We start from the raw sequence: 26464 nt of genomic DNA on the forward strand, positions 1-26464 counted from the left end.
CATGCCCTCCACGGGGCACTTCAGGGTCCCCAGACCAGAGGAGGAACACATTCCTGCCAGGGAGACCTAGGAGGGAGGGAGAAGGGGACTCAGCCCAGCTCTGCAGAGAGTGCACGTGGCTTCCGGTGCACAGCCTGCAGCAGGGACTGGCATCACTCCCACATGGGATCTCCGGATTGGTTCTCACTCCTGCCTAGGGAGAGCCACAACTTTTCACAACCCTGAAGCACAGATGAGGCCATCGGAGAGTGGAGTAGGTTAACTCTTCCCTCTAAAGTGTCTAAGAGATTACAAAGCAAATGCCAGGAGTATATGAGCTGGTAAATTACACTATGCGTTCTGAGTAAGAGGAAAAAAATTTAGAAAGAAAAGAAAAAGATAATCTGGCTGGATTAAGAAAAAATGGGCATAGAAACAACTATAAAACACAGAGAAATGCTAATTAATTTTAAAAACAGAGAATGATCATAACATCAGAATATTTGAGGGGAGAAACCACACTAAATCAGAAATTAGACTGGAATCTAATCATAAGGCAACATCTAATATCCCTCCTAATTGAGGTCCTATCAGTAATAAAAACTGTACAACACATCAGGTAAACAGTATTTTTAAACTAGATTTGTGACTGTGCTTGGAAAAAGAAAACGAAGAAATGTTGAAACTCACTGATACCATCAATAGCTTACAGCGTGAGAACACACATCTCAATGGTCCGTGGGACAATTTCTCTAGTGAGATTGGTGGGGTGCAAAGGAGAAGGGGTTGGGGGAGCAGAGCCCAGCCTGAGCCTCTCTACATGCACTGTAGTAGCCCAGCACCGTGGGGACCTCCTGGACCTGCCAGGAAACCAGATACCAGACACTTTTTCTTCCTTCCTTTGCCTGGAAAATGACCGTCTTGCTTCCCCTCCAGGTGCGGTTCCTGGAGCAGCAGAACAAGGTTCTGGAAACCAAGTGGACCCTGCTGCAGGAGCAGGGCACCAAGACCGTGAGGCAGAACCTGGAGCCGTTGTTCGAGCAGTACATCAACAACCTCAGGAGGCAGCTGGACAGCATCGTTGGGGAACGGGGCCGCCTGGACTCGGAGCTCAGAGGCATGCAGGACCTGGTGGAGGACTTCAAGAACAAGTGAGTTAAATAGGAGAAATGGACTCAATTTCCTGCAGCACACACTTCAAGACCATTGGGTGACCAGGGCCAGATGGGGGTGGGATCCCTCACAACCCATGTCCATGGAAACGGAAAGCACAAATTAGTCCCTAGGAGCAAACCTGCAAGAACCACAAATGGTTATGAGAGGATGGCGAGATTAAAGAAGTGACAAATTTAGGAGAAGCAAAAATCGTCCCTTAGGTGCCCTGTGGCAGGAAAGCTCAATTAGAATATATTCCATTTGGGAAAATGTTGGATCCCAGGCTGCTTTTCTGTTTCATCCTACCCACTGGCTCTAATATATCCCATGCCTTCCTTCCTGCAGATATGAGGATGAAATCAACAAGCGCACGGCAGCAGAGAATGAATTTGTGACTCTGAAGAAGGTGAGCAGATGAAGTCGGGGGTTCAAATTCACTTAGAAGGACAGAAGTGGTTCTGTGTCGTCACTCACCTGGGAGAGGAGAATCGGTAGGGGAACTAGAAGATGGGTAGATTGGGAAGCTGCGCTCAGGTAACTCCAGGTTGTTGGCTCTTTCCCCAGGACGTCGATGCTGCCTACATGAACAAGGTTGAACTGCAAGCCAAGGCAGACACTCTCACAGATGAGATCAACTTCCTGAGAGCCTTGTATGAAGCAGTAAGCATCTCCACCATCCTTCTGTTTACTCTGATGGGGTCTGCAAAGGGGAGAAGATGTATAGGGCTGGGTATCTCTGTAAATGTCAGAAGTGAAGTTGATCTTATGACCTTCTGTTCTGCAGGAGCTGTCCCAGATGCAGACCCACATCTCAGACACATCCGTGGTGCTGTCCATGGACAACAACCGCAACCTGGACCTGGACAGCATCATCGCCGAGGTCAAGGCCCAATACGAGGAGATTGCTCAGAGGAGCCGGGCTGAGGCCGAGTCCTGGTACCAGACCAAGGTGAGCAGAGGGTGGGCAGCCGCTGAGGAATCCCTGTGTCCAGCTCTGAATGCCAGAGAACTGCAGACTTCATTGGGGACATCCCCTTACAGGAAGCCAGGGTCCTCTCACAGGACGTGCACCTGCACTATTAGAGTAGACATTTGCGGAACTTACACCCAAGTCAAGAAGGAAAAAGAACCCAACGCAGGAGGAAAGCTACCATAGACAATGACATAGTCATCTCTGCATTTAGCTTCATCCTGATTGCTGACTTTTAGAAAATGGTACAGAAAATTTCTACTCCCTAAAGAAACTAGGCAGACAATGGTGCCATAATGAGGATGGTCTGTGACTCCAGTGTTTAGTATCCACCCACCACATAACATCAGCTTCTCCTCAAGTTCCTTGGGGAGAAGCCATTAGGTCCACTTCATGACATATATGATACACAAGTGAAAGTCATCGTTAGCCAGGTAAGAACCCGTAGACACTGTCTCTCTCTCCACCTCTGGACTGCAGTACGAGGAGCTGCAGGTCACAGCGGGCAGACATGGGGACGACCTGCGCAACACCAAGCAGGAGATTGCTGAGATCAACCGCATGATCCAGAGGCTGAGATCTGAGATCGACCACGTCAAGAAGCAGGTATGGTGCCGGGCAATGAAGTAGAGAAGTATCATTTTTTGCTAGACCCATTAGGCAGTCATTAGCTATTATTTGAGATAATTTTTGAAAAGTAAACCAACACTAGAGTGAGGAACATATATAGTTCTTGCCCTCATTGAGAACTCAATAGAGAAGTGAATCCCACTCAAGAGGATGAGCCTCTGAGGCATGAGCAAGGCCAGGTCTCAACAGTCAAGTAAAAAGTCATCACCTCACCTACAGATAGTCACAATTTTGTATATTTTAATGTGGCATCCAGATGTATTCCTCAAAATTTTTCTTGTTGTAGTTTTGAAAACAGCACTCAGTACAAACCTGGGCCTTCATCTTCCATATACCTTGTTTTTGGGTCCATTGTATTGTCTCCCATCAGACACAGAGCACATTCTCATGCAGGTGCTTAATACAAGGGGCATAGGACTTTGTCACTTGACTCCCAGACTAGACAAATATTGCCAAATGGAAAAACACTGGACAGGAAGAGTCAGAGCTCATTCTCTGTCAATTTTGGGTTACAGGACCCTTGTTCACTAAACAAGAGCCAGCCTTCTCTGGAGGAGGAGGCAATAAGTTCCTTCTCCTCCTTTCCCCTCCTAGTGTGCCAGCCTGCAGGCCGCCATTGCTGATGCTGAGCAGCGTGGGGAGATGGCACTCAAGGATGCCAAGAACAAGCTGGAAGGGCTGGAGGATGCCCTGCAGAAGGCCAAGCAGGACCTGGCCCGGCTGCTGAAGGAGTACCAGGAGTTGATGAACGTGAAGCTGGCCCTGGACGTGGAGATTGCCACCTACCGCAAGCTGCTGGAGGGCGAGGAGTGCAGGTGGGTAACTGACGCGGCTTCCTCCAACAGTTGAGTCCATCTTCAAGGTGCCTGGCACTGAGTACAACTCTAGGGTGCACTGCCCATGGCCATAATTGCTTTTCTTGAGAGAAAACTAAAAGAGCTGTTTCCCATGGACTCTTCCACACACCGAGGCTGCCCACACTGGTCCAGGGAAGGAAGGGCTCTCTGAGGTCTCACCCTCCCTGTGTTCCTCTCCACAGGCTGAATGGCGAAGGCGTTGGACAAGTCAACATCTGTAAGTATCTTTGCTTGCCTTCCTCCCCTGCCCTTGCACTCTTCTGACTGGGCTCAGGCTGACAGGATGAGCTCACCATGGCTTCTTGTGTCCTTGTCCCCTCCCCACCACAGCTGTGGTACAATCCACCGTCTCCAGTGGCTATGGCGGTGCCAGCGGTGTCGGCAGTGGCTTAGGCCTGGGTGGAGGAAGCAGCTACTCCTATGGCAGTGGTCTTGGCGTTGGAGGTGGCTTCAGTTCCAGCAGCGGCAGAGCCATTGGCGGTGGCCTCAGCTCTGTTGGAGGCGGCAGTTCCACCATCAAGTACACCACCACCTCCTCCTCCAGCAGGAAGAGCTACAAGCACTGAATTGCTGCCACCAGCTCTCAGTCCCACAGTTCTCAGGCCCCTCTCTGGCTGCAGAGCCCTCTCCTCAGGCTGCCTGTCCTCTCCTGGCTTCCAGTCTCCCCTGCTCTCCCAGGTAGAGCTGGGGATGGATGCTTAGTGCCCTCACTTCGTCTGTCTATACCAGCCCCATCTGAGCACCCATTGCTCACCATCAGATCAACCTCTGATTTTACATCATGATGTAATCACCACTGGAGCTTCACTCTGTTACTAAATTATTAATTTCTTGCCTCCAAAATTGTTATCTCTGAGGCTGAGCATGATAAGAAAATGATCTCTGCTCCTTTTCATTACTGAAAACTGCCTGGGGCTTATGTCAGAACAACTTCCACTTATTTTCCATTGGCCCCCAAACTCCCTACCTTAAAAGTATTGTGAACTCCCCCTGCAGTATCCATGGAAGCGCAAGTGACTAGTCGTATGATGTATACAGTCTGTCTCCCTGTGATGAATTCTCTGCTCTTTGCTCTTTGTAATTTCTAAATAAAGCAGGTTTTAAAGAATGCATGGTACCAATATTTCTTCAGCTTTTTCAGTTGACAAATGCCTTTTTATTTTTAACTGATAATCCATATCCCCATGTGCTTAAACCTTCTCCTTTAGAGAGGTTCAATTAACAGCACTATGGTATCCTGATATTCAGGTCTCTTCTCAGATCAAATTCCTCCTAAATGTTTGGCAAGTGGAGTGGGAGGCATTTGGTCCACCATGATTGTCCACTCTCGTTTTACTGTATGTAGGAACTGGCAGCCCAGTGCCTCTGACTTGGTCTCTAAGACTACTCCTCCTTGTACACTGGCGCTTGGCCTAAATGCCCAGGCGGAGAAACATTTTTGGCCAAATAGAATAAAAGTCATTTGAGAAGAAAATAAGATACCTTATTTATACTTAGAATTGCCCCATGACTAAGAAAATTGTTTGACAAGGTGTATCAACAGCAATCAATATGTGCCTACTTAGAACTGAAATTACACCTCTGGAAATGTATCCTGAGGAGAACGTGCAAATGCAGAAAGCTATACGCACATGTATATGCACCACAGTAATCTTCACAACAGGGAAATGGGACATTAAAGCTGATACAATTAAAATCCAAAGAGCTGGGGGCGGTGGCTCACACCCGTAATCCCCACACTTTGGGAAGCTGAGGTGGGTGGATCACCTGAGGTCAGGAGTTTGAGACCAGCCTAGCCAACATGGTGAAATCCCATCTCTACTAAAAATATAAAAATTAGTTGAGCATGGTGGTGGGTGCCAATCCCAGCTACTCGGAAGGCTGAGGCAGGAAAATCACTTGAACCCAGGAGCAGGAGGGAGGTTGCAGTGAGCTGAGATCACGCTGCTGTACTTCAGCCTGGGCAACAGAGCAAGACCCTGTCTCAAAAAATAAATTGAAAAATAAAAAATAAAAAACCAAACAGCCAGGCACAAAACTCACATGCTTATTCCTTGAAATGGGAAAGCAAAACAAGAATGGAAATTCCCTCCCTTTCGTACTCTAAGCCTCTCACAGAGATTCCATGAAACCGAGTCTGTTTATCAGAAGAGACAGTTATATTCCTCCCTCAGGAGTGAACTGGCCTGTCTGTGAACTGGACTGGCATCTCTGAATGGCTAAGGAAAGTCTCAGGATATGAGCGGATGGTCAACTAGCGTTGCCTTTGGGCAACCTCAGTTCCTGTTTTCCTCAGGAGTGACAATTATCCCCCTAACATTCTGGCTCCCACATCACTAGCGACATTTTATTTGGTTGGCAAATTCACAGAAGGTGTTTCAGGATCCTGCTGTGTCAGATTCCCACTGTGTTCACCCTTAGGCTTTTCCTCAGCAACATGGGCAGCTTCCGACATTGATGTCTCCTCATTGCCCTCCAGATCTCCCCAACAGCACGCATGTCATAACTGACCCAAGCCCACTGACCACACATACAGTTATATACTCATGAGGTATAATGAAAAGGAAAATAACTGACAAGGTAAATTATCTAGGATGTAGAAGTATACCAAAAGGAGGTTTAAAACAATGTGCATATATGTGTATCCATATAAAAAATAAAAATCTTATAGTATATGGACATTCAAAGCATAATAAAGGAAAACTACAAATGAACAAACTTGAAACTATGATGAAATGCACCAAATCCTTGAAAGACACAGGTTACCAAAATTCACACAGGGAGAAATAGATTGGAATACTCACATACCTATTAAATAAGTTGAATCAATAATTTATAGCCTCTCTAAAAGAAAGTACCGCCGGGTCCAGATATTTTTATTGGTTAATTCTATTAACATTTAAAAATGAAATGATACCGATTGTCTACAATGTCTTCTGGGAAACAGATGCAGAGAGAACACTTTACAACTCATTCTACAGAGGTCGGCATTACTCTAACACCAAAACTAGATAAAGACATTTTGAGAAAAGAAAACTATAGACCAATACCTTTTATAAACATAGATGCAAAATTGCTCAACAAAATATTACCAAATTTAATCCTACCAAGTACTTAAAAGTTATACACCATAACTAACCAGGATTTATCATATATATGTGAGGCTAGTGTAACATTCAAAAGCCATCAATAAAATCTACCATATCAGAGGACTAAAAAAGAAAAATAATATATCAATTGATGCAGAAAAAGTTGATTATATAACCCAACACCAATTCATGTTTCAAAGAAAACAAGCCTGTCAGCAAACAAGAAACGGAGGGCACCTTCCTCAACTTGGTGAAGAACGTAAGAAAGATAAAAAATCCCATAGTTAACATCATACTTAATAGCGAGAGACTAGGCCGTTTTCGCATAGTTCGAGAGCAAGGCAGACATGTCCCCTCTCTCCACTGTTACTTGCGTTGTACTGGAAGTTTAACTGCAGCAGTAAGATGAGAAAAAGCAATAAAAGTAATATATATTAGAAATTTTTTTTAAAAACTCTCTTTATTCTCATATGACATTTAGTCAATGTAGAAAATTTCAAAGAATCTACCAAAACTTTCCTGGCAGCAATAAGCAAAGACAGCAAAGTTGCAGGCCACGAGGTTACTACACAAAAGTAAGTACTTTCTTATATACCAGCAATGAGGAACTGAAATTTGAAATTAAAAATCAATACCTTTCACAATAATACCAAGAGATTAAATGGTTAGGCATAAATCTAACAAAATATAAAGAGACTCCGTAAGTGGAAAACTACTAAATAATGATGAAATAAATCAAAGATATAAATAAATGAAGAGACAATCCAGATTGGTAGATTGGAAGACTCAGAATTATTAAGCTGTCAATTCTCTCTAAACTGATACATAGATTCATACACAATCCCAATTAAAATCCCAGCAAGCTATTGTGCAAATATCAATAAACTGGATAAAGTTTATATGAAAAGGCAAAGGATCTTTGCAAGGTGATAAGTGAAACAATTGTAGTGGTGAGGTCACATTATGCATTTGTCAAAATCCATAGAATTTTGGGGGCATTTTAAAAATTAATATCATTTTAAACTGACAAAAACAAAATTGCATAAATTTATGAGGTACAATATGATGTTTTTATATATAGACAAAATATGAAATGATTAAATCAAGCTACTTAATATATCTATCACCTTGCTTTATCATTTTCTGTGGTGAGACATTTGAAATTTACTTTCTTAGCTATTTTGAAATATGCAATATATTATTATTGATGATTGTCACCCTGCTGCACAATAGATCTCAAAACTTATTCCTCTCATCTAACTGAAATTGTGCTCTTTGACCAGCTATTCCCATTCTATCCCATCCCCACCCCCTCCCCCAGTCTCTCATAACCATCATTCTACTCTAAACTTCCATAAGTTCGTCTCTTCTACATAACACCAATAAGTGAGACCATGTAGTATTTGTCATCCTATGTCTGGCTTACTTCACTTAGCATAATGTCTGCCAGGTTTATCTATATTGTCTTTATTTTTTAGAGCAGTTTTAGGTTCACAGTAAAATTGTCCAGAGGTACAAAAGCTTACCATATACCCACTGCTCACACAAATTCATAGCCTCACTCACTATCAACAGCCTCCACCAGAGTGGTACATTTGTTACAATCAAATCTACGTTGACGTCATTATTAACCAAAGTCCAAGCTTACAGTAGGGTTAACTCTTGCTGTTGTACATTCTACGGTTATGAAAAATGGATAACATGTATCTACCACTATAGTATCATACAAATTCATTTCACTGCCCTAAAAAATCTTCTGTGCTCCACCTATTTATCTTTCCCAACTAAGTCTTGGCAGCCAATGATCTTTTTACTGTCTTCATAGCTTTTTTCCTTTTCCAGCACATCATATAGTTGGAATCATACAGTATGCAGCCTTTTCAGGTTGGCTTCTTTCACCTAGTAATATGCATTTAAGTTTCCTCCATGTGTTTTCATGGCTTGATAGCTCATTTCATTTTAGTATTGAATAATATTTCATTGTCCTGATGGGCCACAGTTGACTTACCATTCACCTACTGAAAGATATGTTGGTTGCTTCCTAGTTTGGGAAATTAGGAATAAAGCTACTATAAATATCTGTGTGCAGGCTTTTTGATGGGCGTAAGTTTTTAACTCATTTGGGTAAACACCAAGGCATGCAGTTGCTGAATTGTGTGGTAAGAGTATGCTTAGTTTTGTAAGAAATGGCCAGACACTCTTCCAAAGTAGCCATACCATTTTGCATTGCAATGAATGAGAGTTCCTGTTGCTCCACATCCTTGCCAGCATTTGGTATGGTCAGTGTTCTGGATTTAGCTGTTCTAATAGGCACGTAGTGGTATCTCATGGTGCTAAGTTGCATTGCTCTGATGACCTATGCTCATTTACCATTTGTATATCTGCATTGGTGATGGGTTTGTTAAAGACTTTGGCCCATTTTATAATCAATGGATTACTTATTATTAATTTTAAGAGTTCTTTGTACAGTTTGGATAACCGTCCTTTATCGAATATGTCTTTTACCAATATTTTCTTCCAGTCTGTGACTTGAATTCTCATTCTCTTGGTAGTGTGTTTTGCAGAGCTGAAGTTTTATTAATAATTTTAATGAAGTCCATTTCATCAATTATCTCTTTCATGGTTCCTGACTTCGGTATTGTATCTAAAATGTCATTGTCATACCTAAGGTTATCAAAGCTTTCTCCTATGTTATCTTTTAGGAGCTTTACAGTTTTGCATCTTGCATTTAGGGTTACGATCCATTCTAAGTTAATTTTTGTGGCGAGTATACGCCCCATATCCAAATTTGTTTTTCTACATGTAGATATCTAGTTATTCCAGCACTAATTGTTGACAAGGCTGTCTTTGTATTGCCTTTGCTTCTTTGACAAAGATCAGTTGATTGTATTTATGTAGATCAAATTCTGAGCTCTCTATTTTGTTCCTTCATCTATTTGTCTATTCTTTCACCAATACCACAGTGTCTTTGTTACTGTAGTTTCATAGTAAGTCTTAAAGTAGGATGCTTGTAGTCCTCTGACTTCCTTCTCCTTCAATATTGTGTTAGCTATTTCGGGTCTTTCGCCTCACCATAAAAACTTTAGAATCAGTTTGTTGATATCCACAAAGTAATTTGCTGGGATTTTATTGGGAAAACTCATAGAATTTTATACTGTGGGATTTTTATTAGGGAAAACTCATAGAATTTTATACTGCAGAGTAAACCTTAATGTTTGAAATTAAAGAAAATGATTTATAAGATTGAGAGATCCTAGAATGGAATGTACAATGTGGCAAAAGGATCTAACTATATTACAAATGTATGAAATCATCTCCCTGAAGTAGATGGGGAGAAAAAAGGCTGACATTAGGAACTCTGGAAGTGAGTGGAGTCTATGAGACTAAAGGCAAAGAAACTTGTAAGAACCGTATGTCAGTATTGTACTTGAATTGATAAGGTTGCTTCCCATGGTGGGATGACTAACAATTCTGAAACCACTAGGCCTGTGTTTTAGTCAGTGTTCTCCAGAGTAATGGAAACTATAAGATACATATATACAGACACACATATATATGTATATCTCTATCTCTCTATCTATCTACCTATCTGCATCTATCGATCTACTTACCTATCTATCTATTTGGAGAGAGAGAGAGAGAGATTATAATGAATTGGTTGATGTGATTCAGGTGGCTGACAAGTCTCAAGATCTGCAGTGGACAAGCAGGAGACCCAAGAAAGCAAGTGTTCTAGTTTGAGTCTAAAGGCAGAAAAAATCTAGCTCAAATGCTATTAGGCAAAAAGAATTCTCTCTTACTAACCTGTTTGTTCTATTCTTCCCTTTAACTAATTTAATGAGGCCCACTCACATAAGTAGGGCAATTTGCTTTACTCAGCATATATATTCAAATATTAATCTCATCCAGAAACATACTCACAGACACACCCTGAATGATGTTTTACCAGATATCTGGGAATTCCCACAAAAATATTCCACAATAATTTAAAAACATTTTTCTATTTCACAACATATGTTTTTTTAAAAAAACAAGTTCAATAGTTTTGGGGGAACAGGTGGTGTTTGGTTGCATGGAAACATTCTTTAGTGGTGATTTCTGAAATTCTGGTGCGTTCATCACCCAAGCAGTGTACACTGTACCCAGTGTGTAGTCTTTTATCCCTCACCCCACTTCTACCCTTCTCCCCAAGTTCCCAAAGTTCATTATATCATTTGTATGCCTTTGCATCCTCATAGCTTAGCTCCTGCTTATAAGTGAGAACATGTAACATCTGGTTTTCCATTCCTGAGTCACTTCACTTAAGATAGTGGTCTCCAACTTTAGCCAGGCTGCTATGAATGCCATCTTTTCATTTCTCTTTATGACTGGTGGAGGTGGCAGGGGAGTGAAGTAGACTCTGTGAGAGTCTTTGGTTGTCGATACATTTAGTGTGCTGGTTTTCTCGAATGCTGGTTATGCTAGCAGTGAAGTTGTCACGTGGACAGACCAGAATGTTGCAGGCAGTGTAATGAGCTATTGTTTTCTCCTTCTTTGGAGCAGGGTTGTTCTGTCTTAAGTTGCTGTACTGTCCTGAGTTCGTTGGCCTCCAGCCAGGAGGTGGCACTTTTGAGAAAGCACTAGTTGCAATAGTAGAAGGGGAATATAAGCTTTGCCCTAAGTTGACCAGGATAAGTATTCAGGTTTCTCAGGTTATGGCTGGGGTCATAAAGCTCTCAAGAGTTTATGTCTTTTGTGATTAGAGTTCTTCATCTGTCTTGTGGAATTTGCAGAGGCCTGCTGCTTTTTTCAAAAAATCTGTGATTTCTTTCTGTTTTCCTGGTATGCTTCTGCAGTGGTTCCTGGAGCAAAAGTTTACAGTGTGAGTCTCCACATGATGTTCTGTTCATCAAAGTGGGAGCTGCAAGTCAACCCTGTCTCCTATCCACCATCTTCCCTCTAATTTTAATTCTATTCCACAGCATATGTTCTGATGATTAATTTTATGTGGCAACTTCAATGGATGTTATGTGTTCCATTCATGTTATACTGTCCCATCACAATATATACTGAGGAACAGAACAATTAAGTAAATGGATAGCAGATAGTTGCAGCCAGGGTTTTTGCTGTTGTTATATGAGGTTGTAGATAAGCAAGGGAAGATGCTAGAATGATCCATGTGGTAATGAATTCAAGTTGAGACTTGAATAATAGATACAAATGGTTACAGATAATTATATATAGAAATATGTTTATTGTCAGCTAACAGGGCCCAGAAGTAATAACACCCCAGTAGCAATGAGCACATCTTGTACCTAGATCTTGGTTGCTAAAGCTATTACCCACTGCTACCCACTGTTAACATGATGGTTAATTTTATGTGTCAGCTTAACTGGGCTACAGGTGCCCAGATATTTGGTCAACACTATTTTAAGTATTTCTGTGAGGATGTTTTGGATGAGATTAAGATTTGAATCCATAGACTGAGTAAAGCAGATTGCCCTCCCTATTGTGGGTAGGCCTTATTCAATCAGCTGAAGGCCTGAATAGAACAAAAGTCTGACTGACACTCCCTCTAGTAGGAGAGAATTCTCCTACCTCATGGCCTTCAAACTGGGACGATAGCTCCCTCTGGTTCTACAGCAGCTTCCAGCCTTCAAAGTCAAACTGATACATCAGCTCTGCAGATTTTGGATTTGCCATTCTCCATAGTTATATTAGTGAATTCCTTAAAATAAATCTCTTTATATATTTATCTCCTATTGGTTCAGTTTATCTGAAGAACCCTGACTAGGAGCAAGTGGTCCTTGGAGAAATGGCTGATTTTAGGACTATGGCAGGAGACATAGAAGATGATCCTGGAGCATCTTGCCATGTCAGAAAGTAAGGAAGCTTTTTAAATAACGAAGAAGCAAACAAAAATGAAAAAACACAAGGTGTCAATTAAAAGTGCTGCCAATGGCCACATTGGAAAAAGTTGAGCGATGAAGTAAATAAATAAATATATGTATTGGATTACAGTGCAAAGTACAAAATAAACCTATAATGCTATAAATAAATGACCGAGTAAATCAGTAAGAGAGGATAGACAACTGTCACATTGAAGAATTCCAAACAATTTATGTAAGTACTGCCCCAGAATGAGGTAGAGTGTAACTGTTCCCCGCTTGTGTGGGCTGTGATTAATGACTTCCTTCCAAAGAGCAGAGTATGAAAAGGAGGTGCAGTAGTCTCCCCTTATCCATGGGGATAGTTCTAAGACCCCTAGTGGATGCCCAAACCTCAGATAGTATCAAACCGTTCATATACTGGGTTATCTCCTATGCACACATACCTATAATAAAGCTTAATTTATAAATGAGGCACTGTGAGAAACCAACAATAACTAATAATTAAGTTATTGTTAGTATTTTAAGTAAAATAAGGGTTCCTGAACACAAGCACTGTGATACCCTGACAGTTGATCTGAAAATCAAGCCAGCTACAAACAGTCTCACGGACCACAGCACAATCAAATTAGGAATCAAGACTAAGAAATTCACTCAAAACCAGACAAGTTACATGGGATTTGAATAACCTGCTCCTGAATGACTTGGGTAAATAATAAAATTATGGCAAAAATCAAGAAGTTCTTTGAAACTAATCAGAACAAAGATACTGAATTTCTGAGATGCAGCAAAGGAGGTATTAAGAAGGAAATTTATAGCACTAAATGCCCACATCAGAAAGTTAGAAAGATCTCAAGTTAACAACCTAACATCACAACTGAAAGAACTAGAGAACCAAGAGCATACAAATCCCAAAACTAGCAGAAGACAAGAAATAACCAAAATCAGAGCTGAACTGAAGGAGATTGAGATATGAAAAACCATTCAAAAGATCAAAGTCAGGTGTGGAGGCTCACACTTTAATCCCAGCACTTTGGGAGGCCAAGGTTGGGGGTTCGAGACCAGCCTAGCCAACATGATGTGATCCCCATCTCTACTAAAAAATGAAAATAAATAAATAAATTAGCCGGGTGTAGTGGCCCATGCCTGTAATCCCAACTACTGGAGAGGTTGAGGCATGAGAATTGCTTGAACCTGGGAGGCAGAGCTGGCAGTGAGCCAAGATCATGCCACTGCACTCCAGTTGGGTGATAGAGTAAGACTCTGTCTAAAAGTAATAATAATAATAATCCAGAAACTGTTTCTTTTTAATTAATGAAATAGATATACCACTAGCTAAACTAATAAAAAAGAAAAGAGAAGACTCACAGCTGAATTCTACCAGATGTACAAGAAGAGCTGGTACCATTCCTGCTGAAACTATTCCAAAAAATTGAGAAGTGACTCCTCCCTAACTCATTCTAGGAGGCCAGCATCATCTTGATACCAAAACTTGGCAGAGACACCACAAAAAAAGAAAAGTTCCGGACAATATCAGTGATGAACATTGAAACAAAGATCCTCAACAAAATACTGGCAAATCTAGCAGCACATCGAAAAACTTATCCACCATGATCAAGTAGGATTTATCCCTGGGATTCAAGTTGGTTTCAACATATACAAATCAATACATGTGATTCATCACAATAACAGAACTAAAGACAAAAGCCACATGATTATCTCAATTGCTGCAGAAAAGGTTTTCAATGAAATTAAACACCGCTTCATGCTAAAAATTCTCAATAAATTAGGCATTGAAGGAACATACCTCAAAATAAAAAGAGCCTTCTGTGGCAAACCCACAGCTAACATCATACTGAATGAGCAGAAGCTGAAAGCATTCTCTTTGAAAAGCTGTACAAGACAAGGATTCCCTCTCTCACCACTCCTAGTCAACATAGTATTAGAAGTCTTATCAAGGGCAATTAGGCAAGAAAAGAAACAAAGGCATCCAAATAGGAAGAGAGAAAGTCAAACCATCCCTGTTTGCAGATGGACATGATTCTATATCTAGAAAACTCCGTAGTCTTGGCCCAAAAGCTCCTTTAGTTGATACACAACTTCAGAAAAGTTTCAGGATACAAAATCAACATACAAAAATCATTAACATTCCTGTACACCAACAACAGCCAAGTCGAGAGCCAAATCAGGAAAGCAATCCCATTCATAATTGCCACAAAAAGAATAAAATACCTGGGAATACAGCTAGCCAGGGAGGTGAAAGATCTCTACAATGAAAATGACAAAACACTGCTTAAAGAAATAAGAGATGACACAAACAAATGGAAAGAACATCCCATGCTCATGGATAGGAGGAATCAATATCATTAAAATGGCCATACTGCCCAAAGCAATCTGAGCAGATTCAATCACACTGAATTATATTCAATGTGATTCCTATCAAACTACCAACAACATTCTTTACAGAACTAGAAAAAAATTATTTTAAAATTCATATGGAACTAAAAAAGAGCCTGAATAGCCAAGGCAATTCTAAGCAAAAAGAGCAAAGCTGGAGGCATCACACTACCCAATTTCAAACTATACTACAGGACTACAGTAACCAAAACATGGTACTGGTACAAAAACAGACACATGGAACAGAATAGAGAATTCAGAAATAAGTCTACACACATACAACCATCTAATCTTTGACAAACCTGACAAAAACAAGCAATTCTATAAGTGGTGCTGGGAAAACTGGCTAGCCATATGCAGAAGGCTGAAACTGGACCCTTTCTTTACACCATATACAAAAATCAACTCAAGATGAATTAAAGACAAATGTAAAACCCAAAACTATAAAAACCCAGAAGACAACCTAGGCAACACCATTATGGACATAGGAACAGGCAAAGATTTCATGACAAAGACACCAAAAGCAAACGCAACAAAAAGAAAAATTGACAAATGGGGTCTAATTAAACTAAAGAGCTTCGGCACAGCAAAGAAAACTATCAACAGAGTGAACGAATAACCCACAGAATGAGAAAAAATTTTGCAAACTATGCGTCTGACAAAGGTCTAATATCCAGCATCTATAAGGAACTTAAACAAATTTATAAGAATAAAACAACCCCATTAAAGAGTGGCAAAGGACATGAACAGACACTTTTCAAAAGAAGACATACATGTGACTAACAGTCATATGAAAAACAGCTTAACATTACTGATAATTAGAGAAATGCAACTCAAAACCATAATGAGATACCATCACACTCCAGTCAGAATTTAAAAGTCAAAAAATAACAGTTGCAGAGAAAAAGGAGTGGTTTTGCACTGTTGGTGGGAGTGTAAATTAGTTCAACCATTGTGGAAGACAGTGTGGATTCCTCAAAGACCTAAAAACAGAAATACTATTTGACCCAGCATTCCCATTACTGGGTATATACCCAAAGGAATATAAATTGTTATCTTGATACTGTTATAAGTATGTTGCAGGATAAAGCAAACAAACAATATGTTAATGTCAGAGCCAAACTTTTCAGTGTGAGACAATTTAAATGTAGGTATACATTATTCTATTAGATTGGAGCAAAAGTAATCACTGTTTTTGCCATTACTTTTGCACCAACCTAATATAATCTTCTATTTGAATTGAAATATCAGTATAAGCTTCTGATTTGCTGTCTTTTTAAACATATTTTACCTTTTCCTAGCTCTGTCCATTGAAAAGACTTCACAACAAATGCAACTCAGTAATAAAAAGGTCTCCTAGCATCCAAATTCTAGTTGATATATATCATTTCCCAATAAAAGCAACTAGATCTACAAGGAGAAATAAGTGATTTCATGTCCATTGCATGATCAGTACAAAGTAAGCCTGAGACATCTGGTCCTAGAAAACCAGGAACCTATCAAAACCAAATGAGGTCCTGTCAAAGGACACAGAAGCCAATCTGAAGAGCTTCCATTGCTTCAGATAGGACCATTTAAGTGCCAAAATAATTAATGACTGCAGTGAACTAAAACATATCAAATATATTTTTTGTAAAATTGTGAATTTATAATTATATCAAAACAAAAATACGTTCTTGACTACCTTTGAAGATTGCTAGAGAACCAATCTATTATCTGAAAACTGATAAATAAAGAGAGTCAAACACTTATTCTAAGTTTCTTGAAGGAATTAAATGTTAGGTTACCTGAAAGGTAAATGACGAAAAGTTCTTCTTTGTAGAGGAATCCCAATTAATAAACGCAGAAGGCATGATAAAATCAGAAACATGACATTTTGCAACCTCTAATGAAGTAGTGAATCTGGAAATTGATGAAATCAATGAGTATTAATATATCAGATGAAAAATATATTGTGTGAAGTGCTTTATAATGGAGGGATTGGGTTGAAACCACTGAAAGCCCCTGATCTGTCTTAACATCACAAAAAGTAGGCAATTAGTATTACATATCTTACGATATGGTGCAAGAGGGTGTACATAGCATCAACTGTTGCATAGTCTTGCCTGCCACAATGGGAACAAATCTAATCGAGTCTTCACTACAACTACCAACACATAGGAAAAACTGAGGGGAGAAGGCATTATGTGATACCAACAGGAAGCAATGAGTCAAATCCAGAATATGAACATTCTAAAGAAACAAACAAACAAAAATTCCACAAATCAATGGCAAATAAAAGAAAAAGACAGGGTTCATTACAGCATTACAGAATAAATAACCTTAAAAGACATGGCAGCCAAATGCAATATATGAACCTAGTTAGGATGTTGCTTGGCGCAAGCCAGCCACAAAGAGAAATTTTTGAGATAATCAGAGAAATAAGAATATGAAGGAGGTATTGGATAGATTTAATACTGTTACACAACTAGATTATAAATTCACTATTACTCAAATATATATAAAAATATTGACAAGTGAAATGACTTGATGTCTAGATTTCCTTTAAGATACTTTAAGAAAAGAAGTAGGGGAGTTAGATATAAAAAGACTAGGGGAGTTAAATGGAACAATAATGAGAAAAATGTTGATAACTGCTTAATCTGTGTGATTCATTCATGGAGGTTTATATACTGTTCGCTTTATCTGTTGGAAATTTTCAATAATACAAAGTTTGTTTTAGCAATGAAGTGGCTTATTACACTGAGAAAAACACAAATATAGTTTGAGGTTAAATTTCTAGCAATAGTAAAAATGACGTTTCATAGAAAGCGTTCAAGTTACTCAAAAATAGCTCCAGGGAAGACAGAGGCCCTAGAGAACAATGAGACATCTATATTAACAAACTGCAAGAGAGGAAAATAATAATATTTCTAACTTAGGTTATTAGATTAACATTTTACATAATATGATATTTTAAATATAAATAAGTGGCTTCTGAACTTAATCTAGTGGAAGAAAGGGAAGCACTTCCTCTTCTCAGAAATTACCTAAAAACAACAAAGAGAACAAAAAACATAAAGGCAGACACCAGAAGTAAAAGATCTTAAAATCCCTAAGCCAAATGATAATAATAATAATAATAATAATAGAAAGTCCTCATATAAATAGAGAAATACAAACAAGGTTGTTAGGAAAACTCAGAGAGCAGATGCCATGGCTGCCGATCTCAGAAAAAGCCAGTGAAGAACACTCACAAATAAACAGATCAAAATCAAACACCACAGTAACCACAAAGGAAGACCAAACACAGCCTAACTGAGGTTTTACTACACGCCAGGCATAGTTGACTCATTTCCCTCAACTAAATCAATGTAAAGGGCATGTCCTCATGTGAAAATCCAAGAATCCCTTATTTGCAACTATCACAACTGGGTGTGTGAGCACCAGCCAGGACCCTGCTTGTCATGAAGTTTCAAGAAACTACAAAGGCAAAGTTGAATAAGAAGAGAGACAAGGTCTACTAGCAGCATTTTGTTATGAGGCAAAAAAAACAGAGAGGCTGTGAATTGTGGGCCACTCTGCAGTGATATTTATTGGTTTGGCTGAATGAAAGAATAAAAGAACTATTCACACAGCCCTGTGTCACAATCAGAGCTCCTGTTAGCCTGGATATGGCCATGGCTCCTCCTCCCAGAATACTTTCTACAAATGGCAGGTCCAGAGGGGGCTCATCTCATTAAAAATCAGCACTAGTCAGAAAGGAACCATTCCAGGACTCGCAAAAGATCTGTGCATTCAAAATTGAAAAAAGTAGGCAAAAAAAAAAAAAAAAAGACTCATAAAGAACACTCAACAGAAAAAGGCACAACAAAATACTGAAAAATAAACACTATGAAGTGGGAAAAAGAAGAGAAAATATAGTGAGACAGTAAAAGATAAAATATTCATTTGTGGAGCGCAGAAAAGAGGTAAAGAAAACATCAAAGCCATGCTTAGAAATGAAGGCCAAATTGGCCAGGTACAGTGGCTCACACCTATAATCCCAGCACTTTGGGAAACCAATGCGGTGGATCACAAGGTCAGGAGTTCAAGATCAGCCCGGCCAACATGCTGAAACCCTGTCTCTACTAAAAATACAAAAATTAGCCGGGTGTGGCGGTACGTGCCTGTAATCCCAGCTACTCGGGAGGCTGAGGCAGGAGAATTGCTTGAACCTGGGAGGCGGAGGTTGCAGTGAGCTGAGATCATGCCATTGCACTCCAGCCTGGGTGACAGAGCAAGACTCTGTATAAAAAAAGAAAAGAAAAGAAAAGAAAAGAAAAAAAAGAAATGAAGGCCAAACTGAAAGCAGCATAAGGAGGAAAGACATTGGTGAAGAGACAGTAATGGGCCTTTGGGGGAAATGTCCCAGAATAACTGGGAAAAGCAAACCACTATGAAAAAGAGATTAGAGCCTGTTAAAAAGAGAATCAGAAAACATAGATGTGGGAGACAAAGCAGACACAACGCAATCACAATTGGAAAAGACAATATTTTTATGTTTTGTATATATGAACACATGAAATATTTTATATACATAAAACACACTCAAACACATACACACAAAACAGTCATGTATTTATTTATATACCTTTCTACAATGCAGGCTCCCTCTCTACATACGCCAGCTCCCTCCACCTCTTCCTCACTCATACAAACGCACATTGACACAAACACATATGCACAGACATGTCACCCATGGCCCAGGAAAAGCACGGAAAAATATCCAAGTAAAGATATAAGGATACACAAGGAACTGCTAATATTACTTCCTCCACAGATAGGAATTGGGTAACTGGGGAATGGCCTTGAGCTATATTATTTTGTTGTTTAGCATGTTTTACAAAAAAAATTTTAAAACATGTATCATGTATTCAATTTGTAAACAGGTAAATAATTGTGCAAGTAGTACTATTCAAAATTTAAATGGGCAATCTACTATATCTACATCTAGAATGTTTAAACATAGAGAGAATCTTAATAAGCTTCTAATTTTAATATGTAATATGAAGGTTAGAGTCACATATTAAAGGAAACAATAGGGGTATGCAATTAGAAAAACCCCAAGAATGAAAAAGTACCACGAACAGTTGACCTGTTTTATTTAACAAATAAAATAAAGAAATGAAGGGAGATTTCTAAATTTCAATGATTTAAAGGATATATCACTCAAATACTACGTTTGTAGAGCTTATTTCGACCCTGATTGGGACACCAAAATATAAGAAATAGATATCAAAAACAGGGCTGTTTGAAGACTAAATAGACATTTGTTCATTTTAATTAGTATGTAAATTTTAACATACAAAAAAAGCTTTTTGGTTTTTTTTAAAGGACCTATTATTTAGATATTAATATTGAATTATTTGTTGAAGACATAATATGACTTCTGGAATTTGCTTTCAAACAATTTAGAATGGAAGAGGAAATTGGGTTGAAGTATGAAAGAAATTAGGCGGGCCATGAGTTAATCATCATGGAAGCAGGTGACAGGTATATACAGGCCCATTGCAGTGTTCTGCTTCTCTACCTGTTTAAAATTGCACCTAAAAGGTGAAACAATTATGGGGAAATGGTAATTTTTCTGTTAAGCCATTTGCAATACAGTGCGTGTGATCTCCAATATATATGCTGGAAGAAAGTCAGACTGGGAAGAGGAGAACACTCGGGGCATGTTGATAAACAGCCTAGCATGCAGAACCTTTGCTAGAGACAGTGACTAACTCCAGCTTCATGAACTGAGAATGTTCTTATTGTGCTGAGATCTCGAGTCAAAGCTGGAGGCAGGAACATTTTCCCTGACTAAAGGAAGCGAAAATTGCAATCTCGGTGTTTCATAACTTTTGTAATAATGCAGGTGTGATCTCACTATTTGTAAAGCCCAGCCCTTCTCAACCTGCAAGCTCACCTTCCAGGACTGGGCCCAGCCCATGCTCTCCATATATAAGCTGCTGCTGGAGGCCTATTCCTTGTCCTGCTTCTCTTCCCTCTCGCCTCCAGACTCTAACGCTCTCCACAGCCCTCTCATCTCCTGGAACCATGGCCAGCACATCCACCACCATCAGGAGCCACAGCAGCAGCCGCAGGGGCTTCAGTGCCGGCTCAGCCAGGCTCCCTGGGGTCAGCCGCTCTGGCTTCAGCAGCGTCTCCGTGTCCCGCTCCAGGGGCAGTGGTGGCCTGGGTGGCGCATGTGGAGGAGCTGGCTTTGGCAGCCGCAGCCTGTATGGCCTGGGGGGCTCCAAGAGGATCTCCATTGGAGGGGGCAGCTGTGCCATCGGTGGCGGCTATGGCAGCAGAGCCGGAGGCAGCTATGGCTTTGGTGGCGCCGGGAGTGGATTTGGTTTCGGTGGTGGAGCCGGCATTGGCTTTGGTCTGGGTGGTGGAGCCGGCCTTGCTGGTGGCTTTGGGGGCCCTGGCTTCCCTGTGTGCCCCCCTGGAGGCATCCAAGAGGTCACCGTCAACCAGAGTCTCCTGACTCCCCTCAACCTGCAAATCGACCCCGCCATCCAGCGGGTGCGGGCCGAGGAGCGTGAGCAGATCAAGACCCTCAACAACAAGTTCGCCTCCTTCATCGACAAGGTGAGCCAGGGCCATGCCCTCCACGGGGCACTTCAGGGTCCCCAGACCAGAGGAGGAACACATTCCTGCCAGGGAGACCTAGGAGGGAGGGAGAAGGGGACTCAGCCCAGCTCTGCAGAGAGTGCACGTGGCTTCCGGTGCACAGCCGCACAGCCCGCAGCAGGGACGGGCATCACTCCCACATGGGATCTACGGATTGGTTCTCACTCCTGCCTAGGGAAAGCCACAACTTTTCACAACCCTGAAGCACAGATGATGCCATCAGAGAGTGGAGTAGGTTAACTCTTCCCTCTAAAGTGTTTAAGAGATTACAAAGCAAATGCCAGGAGTATATGGGCTGGTAAATTACACTCTCAGGTCTGAGTAAGAGGAAATCATTTAGAAAGAAAAGGAAAAGATAATCTGGCTGGATTAAGAATAAAAAGGATATAGAAATGGCTATAAAACCTGGAGAAATGCTAATTAATTTTAAAAACAGAGAATGATCATAACATCAGAATATTTGAGAGGAGACACCACACTAAATGGGAAAGTAGACTGGAATCTAATCATAAGGCAACATCTAATATCCCTCCTAATTGAGGTCCTATCAGTAACAAAAACTGTACAACACATCAGGTAAATAGTATTTTTAAACTAGATTTGTGACTGTGCTTTGAAAGAGAAAACGAAGAAATGTTGAAACTCACTGATACAATTAATAGCTTACAGTGTGAGAACACACACCTCAATGGTCCGTGGGACAATTTCTCTAGTGAGATTGGTGGGGTGCAAAGGAGAAGGGATTGGGGGAGCCGAGCCCAGCCTGAGCCTCTCTACATGCACTGTAGTAGCCCAGCACCATGGGGACCTCCTGGACCTGCCAGGAAACCAGATATCAGACACTTTTTCTTCCTTCCTTTGCCTGGAAAATGACCGTCTTGCTTCCCCTCCAGGTGCGGTTCCTGGAGCAGCAGAACAAGGTTCTGGACACCAAGTGGACCCTGCTGCAGGAGCAGGGCACCAAGACCGTGAGGCAGAACCTGGAGCCGTTGTTCGAGCAGTACATCAACAACCTCAGAAGGCAGCTGGACAGTATCGTCGGGGAACGGGGCCGCCTGGACTCAGAGCTGAGAAACATGCAGGACCTGGTGGAGGACCTCAAGAACAAGTGAGGACTCAGTTTCCTGCAGCACACACTTCAAGACTATTGGGTGACCAGGGCCAGATGGGGGTGGGATTCCTAACAACCCATGTCCATGGAAACGGAAAGCACAAATTAGTCCCTAGGAGCAAACCTGCAAGAACCACAAATGGTTATGGGAGGATAGGGAGATTAAAGAAGTGACAAATTTAGGAGAAGCAAAAATCGTCCCTTAGGTGCTCTATGACAGGAAAGCTCAATTAGAATATATTCCATTTGGGAAAATGTTGGATCCCAGGCTGCTTTTCTGTTTCATCCTACCCACTGGCTCTAATATATCCCATGCCTTCCTTCCTGCAGATATGAGGATGAAATCAACAAGCGCACAGCAGCAGAGAATGAATTTGTGACTCTGAAGAAGGTGAGCAGATGAAGCCGTGGGGTTCAAATTCACTTAGGACAGAAGTGGCTCTGTGTCGTCACTCACCTGGGAGAGGAGAATCGGTAGGGGGACTAGAAGGTGGGTAGATTGGGAAGCTGCGCTCAGGTAACTCCAGGTTGTTGGCTCTTTCCCCAGGACGTGGATGCTGCCTACATGAACAAGGTTGAACTGCAAGCCAAGGCAGACACTCTCACAGACGAGATCAACTTCCTGAGAGCCTTGTATGAAGCAGTAAGCGTCTCCACCATCCTTCTGTTTACTCTGATGGGGTCTGCAAAGGGGAGAAGATGTATAGGGCTGGGTATCTCTGTAAATGTCAGAAGTGAAGTTGATCTTATGACCTTCTGCTCTGCAGGAGCTGTCCCAGATGCAGACCCACATCTCAGACACATCCGTGGTGCTGTCCATGGACAACAACCGCAACCTGGACCTGGACAGCATCATCGCTGAGGTGAAGGCCCAATACGAGGAGATTGCTCAGAGGAGCCGGGCTGAGGCCGAGTCCTGGTACCAGAGCAAGGTGAGCAGGGTGTGGGTAGCCGCTGAGGAATCCCTGTGTCCAGCCCTGAATGCCAGAGAACTGCAGACTTCATTGGGGACATCCCCTTACAGGAAGCCAGGGTCCTCTCACAGGACATGCATCTGCACTATTAGAGTAGACATTTGCAGAACTTATGCCCAAGTCAAGGAGGAAAAAGAGCCCAACGCAGGAGGAAAACTACCATAGACAATGACATAGTCATCTCTGCATTTAGCTTCATCCTGATTGATGACTTTTAGAAAATGGTACAGAACATTTCTACTCCCTAACGAAACTAGGCAGGCAATGGTGCCATAATGAGGATGGTCTGTGACTCCAGAGTTTATTATCCATCCACCACATAATATCAACTTTTCCTCAAGTTTCTTGGGGAGAAGCCATTAGGTCCACTTCATGACATGCATGATACACAAGTGAAAGTCATCGCTAGCCAGGTAAGAACCCGTAGACACTGTCTCTCTCTCCACCTCTGGACTGCAGTACGAGGAGCTGCAGGTCACAGCGGGCAGACATGGGGATGACCTGCGCAACACCAAGCAGGAGATTGCTGAGATCAACCGCATGATCCAGAGGCTGAGATCCGAGATCGACCACGTCAAGAAGCAGGTATAGTGAGGGGCAATGGAGGAGAAAAGCATCATTTTTTTTTTAATTAGGCCATGAGGCAGCAGTCAACCATCATTTAGTAAAATTCTTTGGGAATCGAGTGATAAGCAGAGAAGGAAAGACATGCAGTTCCTAGGCTCAGTGAGAGTTCTCTCTGGCTCAGACACATGGATCACACCCAAGGACATGAAACAATCACCTGGGCAGAAGCACTCTCAGCTGCTCAAAGATGTAAAAGTATAGTCTAGAGGCATTAGAAAGGCTTATGTAAGAAGACTGATTGACTTTGGAATTGCAAAGGACCAAGTTGGGTGACGTGTCAAGTCAGAAAGCATGAGTAACATTGCTGAAAATCTGCTCAAGGTTCACGGTGAAAAAGAAAGTGAAACCAGGGCCATGAGAAAGGAAAACATGGCCCAAGCGGCTGAGAGAATGTGAGGCAGGAGGAAGGCAAGGTCTCAACAGCCTCATGTGAAAACTCATCACCTCAGTTGACAATGTTTGCAAATTGTTGTGGCATCCATACAAGATAATCAAAAATGGTTTTGGTTTTGCTTTGGAGACAACACTTAATGTCCTTGGTCTTGTGGCCACTCTGGCATCTTCCATGGGTCATCACCCACATCTTTAGGCAGCGGAGTTAACACAAAGGGGCACAGGATTTTATCATGTGACTCCAGACGTAAAAAATTTGAAGATAGTAAAAAGGTTAGACAGGAAGTGTCAGAGCTCATTTACCATCAATTCTGGGTTCCTGGTACCTTCTTCGCTGGAAAAGAACCAGCCAGGTTTAGTCTCCTCTGGAAGACCAGATGACAAGTTCTTTCCATTCCTTTCCCCTCTTAGTGTGCCAACCTGCAGGCTGCCATTGCTGATGCTGAGCAGCGTGGAGAGATGGCACTCAAGGATGCCAAGAACAAGCTGGAAGGGCTGGAGGACGCCCTGCAGAAGGCCAAGCAGGACCTGGCCCGACTGCTGAAGGAGTACCAGGAGCTGATGAATGTCAAGCTGGCCTTGGACGTGGAGATTGCCACCTACCGCAAGCTGCTGGAGGGCGAGGAGTGCAGGTGGGTAACTGACGCGACTTCCTCCAACAGCTGAGTCCATCTTCAACGTTTCTGGCACTGAGCACAACTTTAAGGTGCACTGCCCAAGACCATAATTGCTCTTCTTGGGAGAAAACTAAAAGTTTTCCCGTAGACTCGTCCACCCACCAAGGCTTCCCATGCTCCTCTGGGGAAGGGCTCTCTGAGGTCTCACCCTCCCTGTGTTCCTCTCCACAGGCTGAATGGCGAAGGCGTTGGACAAGTCAACATCTGTAAGTACCTTTGCTTGCCTTCCTCCCCTGCCCTTGCACTCTTCTGACTGGGCTCAGGCTGACAGGATGAGCTCACCATGGCTTCTTGTGTCCTTGTCCCCCTCCCCACCACAGCTGTGGTACAATCCACCGTCTCCAGTGGCTATGGCGGTGCCAGCGGTGTCGGCAGTGGCTTAGGCCTGGGTGGAGGAAGCAGCTACTCCTATGGCAGTGGTCTTGGCGTTGGAGGTGGCTTCAGTTCCAGCAGCGGCAGAGCCATTGGAGGTGGCCTCAGCTCTGTTGGAGGCGGCAGTTCCACCATCAAGTACACCACCACCTCCTCCTCCAGCAGGAAGAGCTACAAGCACTGAAGTGCTGCCACCAGCTCTTGGTCCAACAGTCCTCAGGCCCCTCTCTGGCTGCAGAGCCCTCTCCTCAGGTTGCTTGTCCTCCCCTGGCCTCCAGTCTCCCCTGCCCTCCCAGGCAGAGCTGAGACGCCCTCACTTTTCTTCTCATCAGTACCTGTTCCTCTGAGCTCCTGTTGCTCACCATCAGGTCAACAGTTATCATCACTCAGACATGCAAGTGTTCTTTTTATGCTCCCATATTATTACAGGTATCTGAGTCTGCCATAATTCTGAGAAGAAAATGACCCATACACCCATGAGAACTGAAACTCAGTCTAAGTCCAGCTGCAGACAAGGAGTCCTCTCTTTAATTGCTAACTGTGCTGCCCATTATAGCTACACTCAGGAGTTCCCATCTGACAAATCAGTTGTCCTGATCTTCTCTTGCAGTGTCCCTGAATGGCGTGTGATGTACCCTCTGATGCAGTCTGCATTCCTGCACCGCTTTCTCTGCTCTCTTTGCCTTCTTTCATTCTGTTGAATAAAGCAGATTGAGAATGTGAA

The 26464-nt window shown here is 42.0% G+C and overlaps 2 protein-coding genes across 2 annotated transcripts in view; both read left to right on the forward strand.

Annotated features, from left to right (window-relative positions):
• KRT6A (keratin 6A, type II) overlaps positions 1 to 4700 on the forward strand; it is a 30207-nt gene extending 25507 nt beyond the window's left edge. The window contains exons 2-9 of the mRNA XM_012001998.1: positions 916 to 1130; positions 1480 to 1540; positions 1699 to 1794; positions 1919 to 2083; positions 2585 to 2710; positions 3329 to 3549; positions 3774 to 3808; positions 3922 to 4700. Of these exons, the coding sequence (XP_011857388.1) occupies positions 916 to 1130; positions 1480 to 1540; positions 1699 to 1794; positions 1919 to 2083; positions 2585 to 2710; positions 3329 to 3549; positions 3774 to 3808; positions 3922 to 4157 (1155 nt within the window). The 3' untranslated portion in view covers positions 4158 to 4700. The remainder of the gene's footprint in view (positions 1 to 915; positions 1131 to 1479; positions 1541 to 1698; positions 1795 to 1918; positions 2084 to 2584; positions 2711 to 3328; positions 3550 to 3773; positions 3809 to 3921) is intronic.
• Positions 4701 to 20871: 16171 nt separating this feature from the next.
• Positions 20872 to 26464, forward strand: LOC105555176 (keratin, type II cytoskeletal 6C). The gene is made up of 9 exons (XM_012001985.1): positions 20872 to 21544; positions 22480 to 22694; positions 23028 to 23088; positions 23245 to 23340; positions 23465 to 23629; positions 24131 to 24256; positions 25103 to 25323; positions 25540 to 25574; positions 25689 to 26464. The coding sequence occupies exons 1-9, from the start codon at positions 21005 to 21007 to the stop codon at positions 25922 to 25924; spliced, it is 1695 nt and encodes a 564-aa protein (XP_011857375.1). The 5' UTR covers positions 20872 to 21004; the 3' UTR covers positions 25925 to 26464.

The sequence above is a fragment of the Mandrillus leucophaeus genome, unplaced genomic scaffold, assembly GCF_000951045.1.
Source record: "Mandrillus leucophaeus isolate KB7577 unplaced genomic scaffold, Mleu.le_1.0 Scaffold118, whole genome shotgun sequence".
Classification (NCBI taxonomy): Eukaryota; Metazoa; Chordata; class Mammalia; order Primates; family Cercopithecidae; genus Mandrillus; species Mandrillus leucophaeus.